The sequence below is a fragment of the Terrapene carolina genome, unplaced genomic scaffold (assembly GCF_002925995.2).
Source record: "Terrapene carolina triunguis isolate 2854851 unplaced genomic scaffold, T_m_triunguis-2.0 Scaffold85, whole genome shotgun sequence".
Lineage (NCBI taxonomy): Eukaryota > Metazoa > Chordata > Testudines > Emydidae > Terrapene > Terrapene triunguis.
In genome coordinates, this window is record NW_020664436.1 from 34,247,146 (window position 1) to 34,261,961 (window position 14,816).

Below are 14,816 nucleotides of genomic sequence, written 5' to 3' on the forward strand. Positions count from 1 at the left end.
AGATGCTCCCATTTAGATAATATAGTTTAAAGAACTAATTTTACCAAAGCTGAACGTATCCACAACTTAAAATGAATCTTGGACTACAAATGGCCAAGATTCTTTGCAATACCACTTGTAGTAAAACAGGGGCCAAATGCCCATATTAAGACAACATAGGAACTATACTAGTAATAAAAATCAAACCTGTACAGCATAGTGAGTCTGGACCCTGCCAACCTTATTTATACACCACAACTTTTATTTAGAATAATTTCATACAATTAACTTTTTAATATCGTTACCCACATCACATGACCTCATGCCACAGATTCCAAAATATGCACTTTTCAAAACACATAAGGACCTTTTTTCACCCAACCTCCCATCTACATACTGTCTACACGTTTTAGTAAATTAAAAAAAAAAAAGCGCAAGGAACTAAGGGAGGAACTTGTCACTTTTATAAGACTGTAAAGTGGGTCTATGGTGCTGTTTGGATTAAACAACAGTCAGACTAATGGACTTCCAGAAAAACACCAGAGCAGGTCCTCAGCAAGTGTAAATTTAAGTCAACAATGACGCAATGACAGTTGATACCAGCTGAGGATCTGTCCCACAGAACTTTTCTACAAACTCATTCGTTAAGCATTTGGAACCGACTGTTTGTTTTTAAGTCGGTAAGGGCCAGCAAATTGATGGATGCCTCAATGTTCTCCAAGCCTCAGTCAGAACGTTTGTTGATTTTCAGACCCACCTCCCAGGTCCTAGAGTGCAGCACAAACCTGCTTACACAGATTTCCTTTCTAACTCCTGCAAATGTTCCATTTTTTCATATGCTCAAGGGGCTTCGCGTTAGCCTGGTGTACAGCGTGAACCCTGCTGGCTTGCAATATTTGTTTTACCTCTTTTAGCATCCTCAGGGGCCACTTAGTTTCTGTAACCAGTTCACCGAGCCGCTCCTCCCCTCCGTATGTGTGCGTGCTTGCAGCTTGGTACGGTATCTTCTCCTCATTAGCACTGAATGTAATGGCTAGTCAAGTGTCCCTTCTTCAGTTCCAGCTTTGTCATGCACCTGTAACTTAGTTCCCCATAAAGTTGGATAAATATACCATGTCTGGCCCATGGTCTCAGAGGAAAGTGCGAAGGGGAAGCTACAACAGCAACATTACTACAAAGAATGCGGTGAGTACAAGAGAATCTGCACTGAAACTTCTGTATACTGTGCGTATTACCAGGGACATAAATATCAGATCATAAAAAGGGAGAAAAACCTGTGTAAAAAGCATCTTTCCTAGCCAAAAAATAAATTTCTGTTCATTCAGACCAGTTTTAAAGAATTATAGCTGCTGTGGCTTGTGACAGAATAAATATTGTGAGTTACACATGGATCTTCAAATATGACTTAGAATTTTTTCATTAATAGTAAAATGCAGTTTTTACTAGATGACTGAAGATACTTTTTAATGCTCCTAACTAATTTTGTACCATGTGGCTCAGTGTTGTGTACAGATACAGCAGGATTATGGTTTGGATACTATACTACAAAACCTTCTTTCATTTAAAAAAAAAAAGCCATAGAAGTCAGATGTCTGTACATTTGTATTGTCGGTATGAGCTATAGCCCACTGCTTCTCAGGAGATAGGAGGCTTTCAGGTGTAGAATTTAAAGATCATATTTGTTTATGCTTCTGCAAACAACACTAGGTTGATAGTTCAAGCAGGCAAACAGCTTGTGCAGTAACAGCACCCTGGAAAAAATCATATGCAATGGAAAACATTAGTCAATGTAGAGTGAGGGTTCTGTTTGTTTTTCTTTAACTAGAGGGTCTGTAAAACACTTTGTTGTTAAACACACTGATAGGTTTTTCTTACATGATGATTTACTGTTAGCACTGGGCAACATCGCCTGGGAGCCTGATCTAGGATCAGGAGCAGACCAATAATTCCCAAGGGGTTTCTCAGCTGCAGCACTAGCAGTTCTCTCAGAGTAAAGAGTCTATCATAGAGCTTCATAGATTTTTAAGGCCCAAAGGGACCATTAGCTCATCTAGTTTGATCTTGAATAGAGTTAGGTAACTTCTGGGAAAACAAAAAGTGCACAGATTTAGTCCCTGGCAATTTTCTAAAACACAGCATTTCATCAGATCTGTGCATCACGTACAATAGCCTGAATCAAGAATTTTGTTGACTTTCAAAAGTAAACTTCCTCTAAAAAAAGAGTCTCCAACTCAGAAATAAATGAGTGGCAGTGACTATATACATGCTTACTGCTTTAGCCTTTACATAGAGATTCAGATATTCTATCAGAAAAAAAACAAGCACCAGAGCTTCCAAATAGGACAACAAAAACTAGGATGGGAATTACATGCCAGCTGATCAGCCCTTTTGTTGCCGCTGCTGTTCTTGAGAAGAAACTATGCAGGCAGAAATGAACATGTCTTAGAAGAAAAGTGTCGGTTGAAAAAAGTAAGTAGTTTCCACTCAATCTAGAAAGAAATATTTTTTTGGTTTTGTTCAAAGCTTTCCATGGAAAACTTTGTTTTTTAAACCAAAAAGTCCCAAAGTTATCAATTTGTGCTTTTTCCATGTCCAGTGGCAAAATGGGAAAAGGGAAGTGGAAGAAAAAGAAAAAGGGAGAGAAAGTGGTGGGGAGTGAGGAGAGAATACCAAAAGCCAAAACATTCAGTTCCATTTTTGAAAATGGAATTAGTATTATTATTTAAAAAGAGGGGGTGGTAAAAAAAGATAATGAAAAATTGTTTAGTCAAAAAGTCGTTTCCCCCAGCTTTAATAAGTCCGGAATCAGACTACAGTAGCAGCCTTCACAATGCAAATGACAGAGGTCACATGACCCTGAGAGGTAAAGGAGGCCTATGCCCTTCAAAATGGCAGGATTCCCCTTAATTCTTACCCATGGTCCTTATTCAGGCCAGACTTTCAATGGACTCCAATGGGAGTGTTGCTTGAGTGAAGATGTCTGGATCAGTCCCACAAATTTGCACACACAGCTCAATTTACCATTATGGGTTACTAGTATCTCTCATGTTATTTTTTATAATTGTTTACTGCAGTAGTCCATAGGGGACCAACTGAGGTCAAATGCTGTCCCAGAGTCATTCAGCCTGTGAGCAGAACTTGAAATGTACATTTCGGGACTGTCCTACTCAATTAGGGATATGTAGTCACCCTAGACACAATTGAGGTGAGAACCACAAAGGAGACATTTGTGGCAGGATCTCATCTCTGTTGCTGGACTTTGTGAGTCAGCCAGTCTTGTTTCTCACTCATTGGTGCAATTCTGTTGTGCTTGGCTTGCACAATATTCCTAAAACTTTAAGCCTAACCTAAACGTTGTGTCTTAAAACACAATTCATGCTGTTCCTCATTGAAAGATTCAGGTGGTCATTGATTTAGACTATCAGTGCCACACAGCAGGGAATCTCTTTTCCTCTGTGTTTGTAAAGCTGTGTACATCTAAACAACAACATTTTGGGTTCTTAACATTCATTCTTTTATCCTTTGCCCTTCACTAGCTAGGACACTATGTAGGTGAAGTGACCAAAGGTCATGATGTTCACTTTAAGAACAGCACTAGCATTGACAGCCTCAGAGAGAGGGGAAAAAAAGTCTTCTTGGATTTAGTTATAAGGAAGTAAAAAATGATCTAACAAACAGAGGATAACAGCAAGTATGGTATTGGTGGGATGTAAATACTGCCCATAAAAGGAAGCCTTCAGAAGTGGAGGATTAAGCTTAACATCTAATAATCTTCACTTTACCATTTGCAGGGGCGGCTCTAACTTTTTTGCCGCCCCAAGCATGGCAGGCAGGCTGCCTTCGGTGGCATGCCTGCGGGAGGTCCGCCGGTCCCGCGCCTTCGGCGTACCCGCTGCCGAATTGCCACCAAATCCGCGGGACCGGCGGACCTCCCGCAGGCAAGCTGCCAAAGGCAGCCTGACTGGCGCCCCCTGCAGGGACCGGCAGGGTGCCCCCCGCGGCTTGCCGCCCCAGGCACATGCTTGGAGCGCTGGTGCCTGGAGCTGCTGCTGACCATTTGACGCATCTATTTCATGTAGCGCAATTTCTTACGCTGTTATTTTCCAATTATGGTTTCCTTTTACCCTTCTCACCTACAACCATTTCCTCCTCCCTCTCACTCTTCATCAGATAAAGGAAAGGTAGATGGGAAAGCACAGAAAACCCCCAGAGCAATACAATCATCAGAAACCATTTCTAAAGTCTTCAAGTATATTCTCCTTCTTCAATCCTGCAGCAGCAGGCAAAGCTCGTTCTCACAATCTTATTGCATTACAGCATTAGACCGTGCCTTTCGGTACTGCCTGGTGTAAGGGGTAGTGTGCAACTGCACCAAGAAATAATTGACTCAGACAGGCATAATTCCCTCCCTGCTCCCGACCTAGATCCTGGGGGGATAATTAATCTACTGCTGCCTCTTATGAACAGCAGGTTATTTCCTCTGCACTGGCTCAGCTGTGCTCGCTGTACAATGGGCATATGGAACCAAGGCTCCGACAATTTCTAGCCCCTCACTGCCCATCCCCACACATCTGCACAGTGTGGGCAGGAGTAGCAGCTTCAAAAAGCCTGAATTCCTTCTGATGATGATGTGGTGATCTGGGGAGGTGAGCAGCAAGGGTCTTACCTCCAAGGCTACATCCTTTAGAATAATGGGCAGAGAATTCCTTCATTTACTCCTTTACATTTTTCTGTTTGCTTTCCCATCCTTCTATGTTTATTTTTCTATCCTTCCATACAAACTTACTTTGGAGATCACTAAGCAGTTACATAGCTAATAACAAATAGCCTTCATTTAAAATATCCTTGCAAATTTTTGTTTGACTTCTTATCCCAGGTGACTAATTTCTTTTGATTGGTAAGTTAAATACCATTTGATTTTGTTTACCCACTACTGCCCCACATCATCTGTCACTTTGATATAGTATAATAATTAATATAATAATACCATTCCTTTTGCCAGAGCTGGTGAGTTTTCATAGCAATATTGGAAGTGGTTTTAAAAAAAATTAAGGCCAAGATTTCCAGATTTTTGATGACCAACTTGAAAACCTGAAAAGAGGCTTGAATTTCAGAAAATGCTGAACACCCACCTTCTGAAAATCTGGCCCCTTAAAAGTGTCTCAAGTTGGCCACCCGACAACTGAGATCCCTCAAATCACTAAGCACTGTTGAAAGTCTTGCCCTAAAACTTTTGAAGAAGATTCTCACTTGCAAAGGTTTTGGAAGAGAGTTAGAAGTGTTGTATTTGTGTTTACAGAATTGCATTTGGTTAATCTAGCTAATGATGAATGGCCACACGTCCATTTTTCAGTCTATTAGTCAAGTAATATTGGAGGCCAAAGCTGTGAGGTCATGAATGAACTGCTAGTTGTACTTGCTTGCCGCTTTCAGAAGAGCATTATCTGGTAACACATGCATTAGTCACTCAGTGCATTATGTCCCTTTGCAATCTGAGCAATAATAGAAATCTTCAGTCTCTCCTAGACATGTTCCAGTCAAGTAGTTTTTTGCATGCAGCTTGCCTCATGGAAGCCTGATTATATGAGAAGTCAGCAGGTGGCTGCTAGAATTAAGACATTAGGCAGCATATATTCTGGTTTAATTAAATGGTTTGCTGCCAAGGAATGGACCTGAAACTCTGACTCATTCAAATGTGAACATTTTTCTTTGGTATTACATGTTGCTATGTCTCCAAACGAAGTTTTACAAGCTAGACTAAAAAGTGGTGGAGTTTAATCCTCTGGGGAGGAAGGAAATCATTTCACAATTCAGAAATTAGTTAAGATACAGTGTATATTAAAATATGTGGAACCAAATTGTCCTCAGTTACACCACTGTTACTCTGAAATCGCTGTGCAATCTTCATTTGGCCCTCTTGTAGAAATGCATTATTCATTACATGATCACATGCTCTATGTTCCACCAGAGGAATGGTGAGACTCAGGAATCTTGAGTTCCATTCCAGGTTCTGGATGGTAACACGTTCTATTGGGTATAGACCTTTTCACCCTGTTCCTCGCAAGCCTGGTCCTGTCTCCCATCCCCTCCAGCCTGTTCCTATCCCAGTCCTGTCTCTTCCCCCTACCCACTCCTCATACCAGGATCCTTGCCCAACCAGTCCTAGTCTCCCACTCCAGGCTCCCTGTCCAAGCCCCAGTCTTTCCCTCATGCTAACTTTTAGTCCCAGTCTCCCTCCCTGGGATCCTCATCCAAACTCAGTCTCCCTCCTTGCCACTAGCTCCTTATCCAGCCAGCTCAAGTTCCCATACACACCCCTTGGCTCCTCATGCAAACCATCCTACCCTCACATAGCATCCTCTGGTCTCCTTCCATAGCATACACATACCCCAGTCTGGATCTTGTCCTCTCTGTATTCAAGCCAGGCTGTTGTCTCCTCCATGCTGCCTGATCACCAGCAGGGGGGAGCATTGAGAGCACAGAAAAGACAGTCTTGTTGCTCTGGGGTCCTGTGCCAAATGCCAAAGTTACCTGCAGATTCACAGATTCCAAGGCCAGACGAGATCATTATAATCAAACCTCCTGTACACCACAGGCCATAGAACTTCTCCAAAATAACTCCTAGAGCATGTATTTTAGAAAAAATATCCCATCTTGATATTAAAATTGTCAGTCATCATGGAGAATCCACCATGACCCTTGGTAAATTGTTCCAATGGTTAATTACTCACTGTTTAAAAATTCACACCTTATTTCAAGTCTGAATTTGTCTAGCTTCAACTTCCAGCCACTGAATCATGTTCAAGTCCTCATAGGTGGTGAGTTATGTGGGCCCATGGTGCCTGTGCTCCACCAATATTCAGGAACCCAACTCCACCAATCTTTGGGCTTACATTTTCAGAGCCATCCCATCCATAGGACGGACCAGGGCAACCACCCTGGGCCCCACACTTTGGGGTGGCCCCATGCTTCACAGAGAGGCGGGGTCCAGGGCGGCCTGGGAGGTTAGCAGGGGGCCTGGCGCCAGCAGCAGCGAGTGACCTGGCCCCAGTCAGCCCTGCTCTGGCCCCTCCTTGCCCTCATTCTACCCTCCCCCAACCCCCCTTTCCAGCTTCCACCCCCTTCCCTGCGTGACACTGGCAGGATGAGGCGGAGCAGAGCGGGGTGAGCTGGGGCTGGGTCACTCGCTGCTGCCAGTGCCAGGCCCCTCCCAGCCTCCTCCCCAGGCTGCCCTGGACTTCGCATCCCCCTGAAGTGTGGGGGCCCCCATAGTGCAGGGTCTGTGGCGATTGCCCCGGTCTGTCCTATGGATGGGACAGCTCTGCTTGGACCTGTTCTGGGCACCACCAAAAATTCTACAAATCTGGCGCCCTTGCATCAAAGCCTGGAGGTGGTAGAGCTCCTTAATGAAACACTTGTGTGTATTTTTTCCCTAATCTCCTTCTCAGAAATGGCTGAACCATTTTTGCTGAAACTTTCTAAATATGTTCAGCCTGAGGCAGGCACCAGGCCTGGAAAATTTCAGCCCTAATAGTTAGTTCGGCAAAGTTACAAGGAACTGAAAACAAGATCTTATAAGGGAAAGTGTAAGGCAACCTTAAGTATAGGCAGCACTACTAGTTCATCCTACAATATTTGTAACATGTTTTGATATATATGGAAGAATACCATTAGATAAGTGCAAATTATTATTACTAACACTCAGCCCAACATCAGTGCTGAATATTAAATAAACAGGTTGATTGGATGTTGTCCATCTTGAAAGCCCAACACCAGAAAATATCAACTAGTCCAACACACCGCATGTAAACATTAAGCCTGGAACAACACTGAAATGACTGCTGGTTTAGTTCCCAGACTTCATAGCCAACAGCCAGTTAGCTGCCAGCATTCAGTTGGAATCTTAACATTGTAAATATTCTACAAGTATCAGTATTTAACCCAGAAATAAGTTAAATGTTGCTAGAATATGCAAACTTCTGTGCAGGAGGTCCTATTATAATGATCTCTTCTGGCCTTGTAATCTATGAATCTGCAGGTAACTTTGGCATTTGTACAAAGGACTGGGTGGCATAGGATCTAGGATCTGCAATCATCTCTATGACAGTCTCCCACCCTGCTTCTCCTGTGCTGAGCAAAACTAGGCCAGAAGGGAGAATTTAACCCTAACATACACTGTGATTTTGATTTCGGTGTTTGATTTAAACTTGACACTATCCTACAGCCCTAGTGTTCATTTAAGTTTTGTTTACATTAGGGAAAATTCCTACCATTGCTAATGCCCATTCAGATACATCAGCATTAGCCATGTTGGGAGCCTTAATGTAGACAGCGCTCTGGCAACTGGTTTCTGATCTCGTAAAACAAAACCAATTAACTATAGATCATAATCGCATCTTTGCATTGGTTTTTCAAGGTTTTGTTTTTGTTTTAAAAGAATCTATAGGAAAGGTGTTATTTCCACTAGGCTGTTAGCCACCAGTGTAGCTGCACCAATGCAAACTCCCTAGTGTAGACGGAATTTGTGCCAGAGTAAGATGCAGAAGTACAAGTCAAGCTGCATCCGTGTTTATTGTATCTACGCTATGGGTTTGCACTAGTACAGCTACACCACTGGCTAAAATCCCAGCGCACACAAATTACAAGAACACTTTCTTCAGCTACTAACTTTTATAGAAACAAGCATGCATCTGCCCACTCTACCATGAGTGTTATGTGGGTGACAATAGCTATGTCACGCATTGTGCTATAACAATAGGCGGCTGACTTTTTAAGAAAAATTATGGTAATAATGAGTCAAAAAAAACACCCACCACTGCTCTGATAACAGGAAGAGACACTCACAATAAGCATTTTGCATATTTGTACTTATTTCTTTTATTCAGGCTATATATTTAAGGTATTTGAATACAAATTTCTGCAGCTGAAAGTTTTAGGATACTAAAAATACAGGAATAACTATTAAAATTGGGAACCAGACCCCCATCTGATCTTGATGGAAGTACATCAATTTATACCAGCCGAGAGTCTGGCCTTCTAATGAAACGTTCCATGGTCTCAGAAATATTTCTCATTCTAAAGCTAGGATATACTGCAAATCCCACTCTAAACTATAGAAATACCCATCTTTCTAGTGTAAATACTTCTTCGTGGAAGTATACACCAGTACATTTAACTTCAGAAATTGATACATTACTACACAGAACATTTATGTATTAAACATACTCGGCCAGATTCACCAGCATGCTCTGCCTTGCTGTGGTGACAAAGCAGCCATAAACCCCATTTAGCCACCCTGTTCAGATGGGTTTACAACTGCTTTGAGTCACATGGGCCATTCTACCACATGGTTTCAATGGGCTCAATTCTCCACTGCCTTACACCTTGCACAGTCATTGACCCCTGTGCAACATGAGTGTCAGATGCTTCCAGATCAGAATGGTGGCATTGGACACCCATTTTTCATAACTGCAAACAACTACACTAGGTAGAAAGCAGAAGAGAATCAAGCCATTTATATTTGAATTTATTGAACCGAGTTTGAGAGCCTTTGTAACTAGTTACCATGTGCTCTAGAAATCAAGCGCATCTGTTATTACTTGCTCATACACGAGTTCGGTGCATCAGCACATGTTCACCACGTACAGGACAATATTCGTCATATACAGAACAATCCGCATGTGAATGGATCTTTTGTGAGTTTTGCACAGAGCACACACACATGGTCTCCAGTTTAAATTGCTCGCCACAGAATTTTAACCCTCACCCTCACATTATGCCTGATCAGCACAAAGCTGCACTGGAGGCTTGTAACAGAGCAAACTTACCAGCCAGCACATTCCCCTCACAGTTGGGTGTTATGTTGCAGCAACTCTGCCTCCTTTTCCCCCCACAAGACAGTTTGGCCCTGCAACGGTCTGCCTCTTCTCACAGGGGCAGCCCAAAGCCAAGTCATTCATAATCTCCTTCAATAGTAGTAAAGAATCCCACAGGCCAAAAGTCCCATGTCCCTGTATCACATCATGAACACCAGCCCTGGCCTGTGCTCTTTAGTCCTTGCCCCTCTTCCTCAGGGAGGCTTTTCTAGTCCCCTTCCTAGGGCTGGTAGGGAAAGCCAGAGCTGCCCTCTTCTCAGTTTTCCTGTCCAGGGTGCTGTGTTTAAGCAGCTAAAACCTGTTCTGTAGAAGCCCTGGCTGCTTCCCACCTCTGCCTGTCTACAAACACCTTTCCCAGGACTACATATTCCACTTCTTTCTCTCTCTCAAAGCCTGACTCCTCAAACAGCTTCAGGCTGATCGACTGCTAAAAAGCCTTCTCTTAGCACTTTCCAGCCTTTCTGGGAGCTACCTAGAATCTCTTTACTCCTGCTGCCCTGAAGGTAGAGTACCATATATACTCCCTACAATAGCTCTCTCCTTTCAGTCCTCCCTAGTTAGCCCTACAGTCCTTCCTTCACAGGAACAATACACTCTGGTTCTCCCCACCTGGGTCTAATCATTAATTACTTGTCTCCCTTCCAGGTGCCACAGAATGGGCAGCTGGTTCCCCTTAACTCTATCACTACCATTATGAGGTTTATACACCCATCACAAAGCTGTTTAGAGCCAGCTACCCGAGGAAAGACTATCCACCTTGGATGTTCCCAGCAGGCTCTTCTGGAACATGGAAACTAGAACTGCTTGTGGTGTCAGGAGCAACAAGGAACTCAAATAGAGCTAGACAACATTTTCATGCTAATAATTTATTCACCAAAAAATGCATTTTTCAGGGCACTAAAACTATTTGTGAATTCAGAGAATTATGCAGCAAATAGTTTTGGCTGAAAAAAAGTGAAAACAAAAATTTCATAAATATTTAAATGGTTTATTTCTACCCAAACTAAAATTTGGAGGGCTTTTTTATTTGCAAAAAAAACACACAAAAAAACTTTGAAACTTCTGAAAACTTCTAAAAACTTTTGAAAAACTTCAAACTTTAGTTTGAAACTAAGCAATTTTTTTCAAATGTTTTTGGTTCAGCCACTGAACCTAAAAAAATCAATTATTTGCTCAGTTCTAGACTCAAACAGCTTTGAAAGCCACTTATTCCCTTGGATAGTCCTCTGCCGTGTACATTATTCCTTAAATAACCATGTTCTCTGGAGCTTATATTAGCATTCATCGAGCATATTATGCTGAGTGTTCTTAGTGGTAAAGCACAAGAAGCAAGCTCCCTACAGACCAGGACACTGTGACACACCAACTCCAAAGGGCACCAGACCCTGCTATAACAACAGATGCAAAACCTGCATGTATATCTCAATTACTATGATGATCAATACCCTTCACAACACACCGTTCAAGAGTCTTAGTTCTTATATATGCCTATTCCAGCACGTGGTGTACCTCATCCAGTGCACCAAATGCCCCAATAACAACCGTGTGGGTGAAACCAGACAGTCATTATGCTCTCAAATGAACTCGCACAGGAAAATGATAAAAGACAAGAACACCCTATCACCCGTGGGTGAACACTTGTCACAAAGCCATCACACCATGTCAGTTCTCTCCTCATCCTCAAAGGAAACCTGAACAATGCCTTCAAAAGACAAGCCTGGTAACTTAAATTAATAACTCTGCTAGACACCAAAAATCCTGGGCTCAACAGAGACACTGGTTTTATGGATCATACAACAATCTGTAACCCACTAACCCTCCTTTGTCATACAACTGCAGAGGTGTTAATTGCACGCTTTATTTTAACTGGTCTCCTGCAACATGTGTTAATCCCTTATGTTTAACAATCTGTCTTGTTTTATATTTAGCTGTGGCACTCTTGACTTGTCTACAGCTGAAATGCTACAGCAGTACAGCTGTGCCACTGTAGCACTTCAGTATAGACATAACCTCCACCAGTGGGAAGGATTCTCCCATCAGTGTAGGTCAGGGGTTCTCAAACAGGGGGTCAGGAGCCCTCAGGGAGTTGTGAGGTTATTACATGGGGATCGTGAGTACATGCCTGCCAGCTCGCTAGTAAGTCTGCTGTGAAAAGTGATATTAACAAACATACAAATACCACTTTTAGAATAGCGTTAAATATAAATGTGTTTTTAATTTATAAGAGGGGGATCACAGTCAGAGGCTTGCTGTGTGAAAGGAGTAGCCAGTACAAAAAGTTGGAGAACCACTGGGTAATCCACCTCCCCAAGAGGCAGTAGCTATGTAAATGGAAGAATTCTCTCATCAACATAGAACTGTCTGCACCTGAGGTTAGGTTGGCTTAACTATGTTGCTCAAGGTGTGGGTTTTTCACACCCCCGAGTGATGTAGTTAAGATGACCTAATTTCCGACTGGTTTCAGAGTAGCAGCCGTGTTAGTCTGTATCAGCAAAAACAAGGAGGAGTCCTTGTGGCACCTTAGAGACTAACAAATGTATTTGGGCATAAGCTTTGGTGGGCTAAAACTCACTTCATCTGATGCACAGAGTGGAAAATACTGTAGGCAGGTATAAACACATAGCACATGAAAAGATGGGAGTTGACCCCCCACTTGGTAAGGCAACTCCCATCTTTTCATGTGCTGTGAATTTATACCTGCCTACTGTATTTTCCACTCCGTGCATCGGATGAAGTGGGTTTTAGCCCACGAAAGCTTATGCCCAAATACATTTGTTAGTCTCTAAGGTACCACAAGGACTCCTCGTTGTTTTTGCTAATTTCCTACTGTAGACCAGGCCTCTGATTATTTTTTCCAGAGCTGAAGAAGAGCTCTGTGCAGCTTGAAAGCTTGTGTCTTCCAGAAGTTGCTTCAACAAAAGATATCTCACCTACGTTGTCTCCCTCAGATAATCTGTAATGCCAGAGATCCACCACTAAGGGGCACTCAGCTGCTATCCTTTCCAACTGTCCACTCTGACAGATTTCCTATTTTATTGCTAGATGAGTTATTTTTTTAAAAGTTCTGTAGCTCCCCTCTTCTGAAGACTTTGGGCCAGGTCAGTCCAGTCCAGGCTGTCAATGGAATTGCACAACAGAGCTGAATTTGACCATTTGTGAGTGATGTGAAGCTGGTGCTTAGACATCAGAAGAGTCCCTGCTGTACCGTCTTGGGTCTAGAAAATACCAGACAGCAGCCACAGTATGAAAACAAAACTCTTTTTAACCCAAATTTGGATTCTACTGCAATATTTTAGCAAGTTTTTTCAAGGATGATCAGCGCTATGCGGTGAGGGAGAGAGCTAGAAAGCTATTTGATTAGGAGATGCTATCATTTCTTTGTCACCGGTGCTCTTTCATGTATGGATGGATTTGAGGATTAAGATTTAGGAGCATTATGAGAAACCACTTAATCCTATTGCCCATTTTCCAACAGGGCATGCTGTATTTGAATGGTACTCATTCAGGGGTCAAATCCCTCTCCCCAGTATTGGGTTTGTCAGATAGCACTGATCGGGATGATGATGAAAAATGATAATCAGCTTATTCATTTGATTTCAGCAGATCAAGAACCTTGCTCACCATCGAGGTTTAGCACCTTCACTTGTATTCAGCAAGGCTTTAAGCAAGCCCTGGTCATCGTCAGCCAGGTATGTGTTTCTCGTACAATGTACTGAGTGCATATAGAAATAATCTAGTACTAAGGATCCAGGACAATATTAAATGGCTTAAATATCAGAGACTGAGATCACGTCTAAACGCAGGAATAGAGAAATTCCAGGCTACTATCAAATTAATGCTGATTCCCTTGGTGGCCTTGGCAAGTCACTTTCCTGCTCTATGCCTCAGTTTCCCATCTATAAAAAGGGTGCAGCAATAGTTTCTTGTCTCACAGGCGCTTTGGTGAGGATTAGTTAACTAACAACTAGATTGGTTAATGGCTTTTCCTTTCAGAAAACTCTGAATGTTTCTTTTCCTCTCTTCTCTTTACAAGTAGCAAAGCCATGGGACAGTGGCTTATTATAGAATATCAGGGTTGGAAGGGACCTCAGGAGGTCATCTAGTCCAACCCCCTGCTGAAAGCAGGACCAATCCCCAGACAGATTTTTGCCCCAGATCCCTAAATGGCCCCCTCAAGGATTGAACTCACAACCCTGGGTTTAGCAGGCCAATGCTCAAACCTCTGAGCTATCCCTCCCCCCATGATCTTGATAGCATGTTATCCTGCAATAGTCTTGATCCAATGCCCACTGAAATCAATGCAAAACTCCCACTAGCCTCAGTGAACTTGGATTAGGCTCCTAGTGACGTCATTTTATCCATTAAACAAGTTCATGATAAACAGAGGATCTCTGTGATCTGAATTGCAGTTATCACATTGGAACACATTCTGTTTCACTATATCTCAGTCCCTAATAAGCAGGCCAAATTGAACTGTATGTTGTGCCTGTATAGTACTGTCAGTCCAGGTTCCAGGTGTGCTCATTACATGTGAAAGCAGCTACCTAAATAAAGTAGGAGGGACTACCACCTCCGAGGAGTTGGGATAATATACATTCAGGTACTTTACCATCCTTCACTCAGGACTTAAATGTAGTGTTCTCTATGCCCTCTGAGTTAATTATTCCTTAATTACATCTCTCCTCAAAACAGGTGCGTCTCTGCCTTCACTTTCCTGATGTGAACATCAAAAGCTGTCAGATTTTACCAGATTCTTCTTTCACTGGTAACAATCCTGAGTGAAGTCTTAATAACAACCCTGTTCTACTCCTCCACAAGTCGTCATTTCAGCACATAAAATTATTGTGCAGTTCAACAATCTGAAGGGTAAATGTATTTCTTAAATTCTAAATAAGCGCCCATGAGTCATCTGCTTGTTTTGCTATGGCACGGTAACTTACTAAGTCTTCACCTCCTGTTTTA

At 42.4% G+C, this 14,816-nt stretch overlaps 1 protein-coding gene across 1 annotated transcript in view; it reads left to right on the forward strand.

Annotated features, from left to right (window-relative positions):
- The first annotated feature begins 1,092 nt into the window (after nt 1-1,092).
- TAGAP (T cell activation RhoGTPase activating protein) overlaps nt 1,093-14,816 on the forward strand; it is an 80,765-nt gene continuing 67,041 nt past the window's right edge. The window contains 2 exon segments of the mRNA XM_024203566.2: nt 1,093-1,164; nt 13,455-13,543. Coding sequence (XP_024059334.2) covers nt 1,093-1,164; nt 13,455-13,543 — 161 coding nt within the window.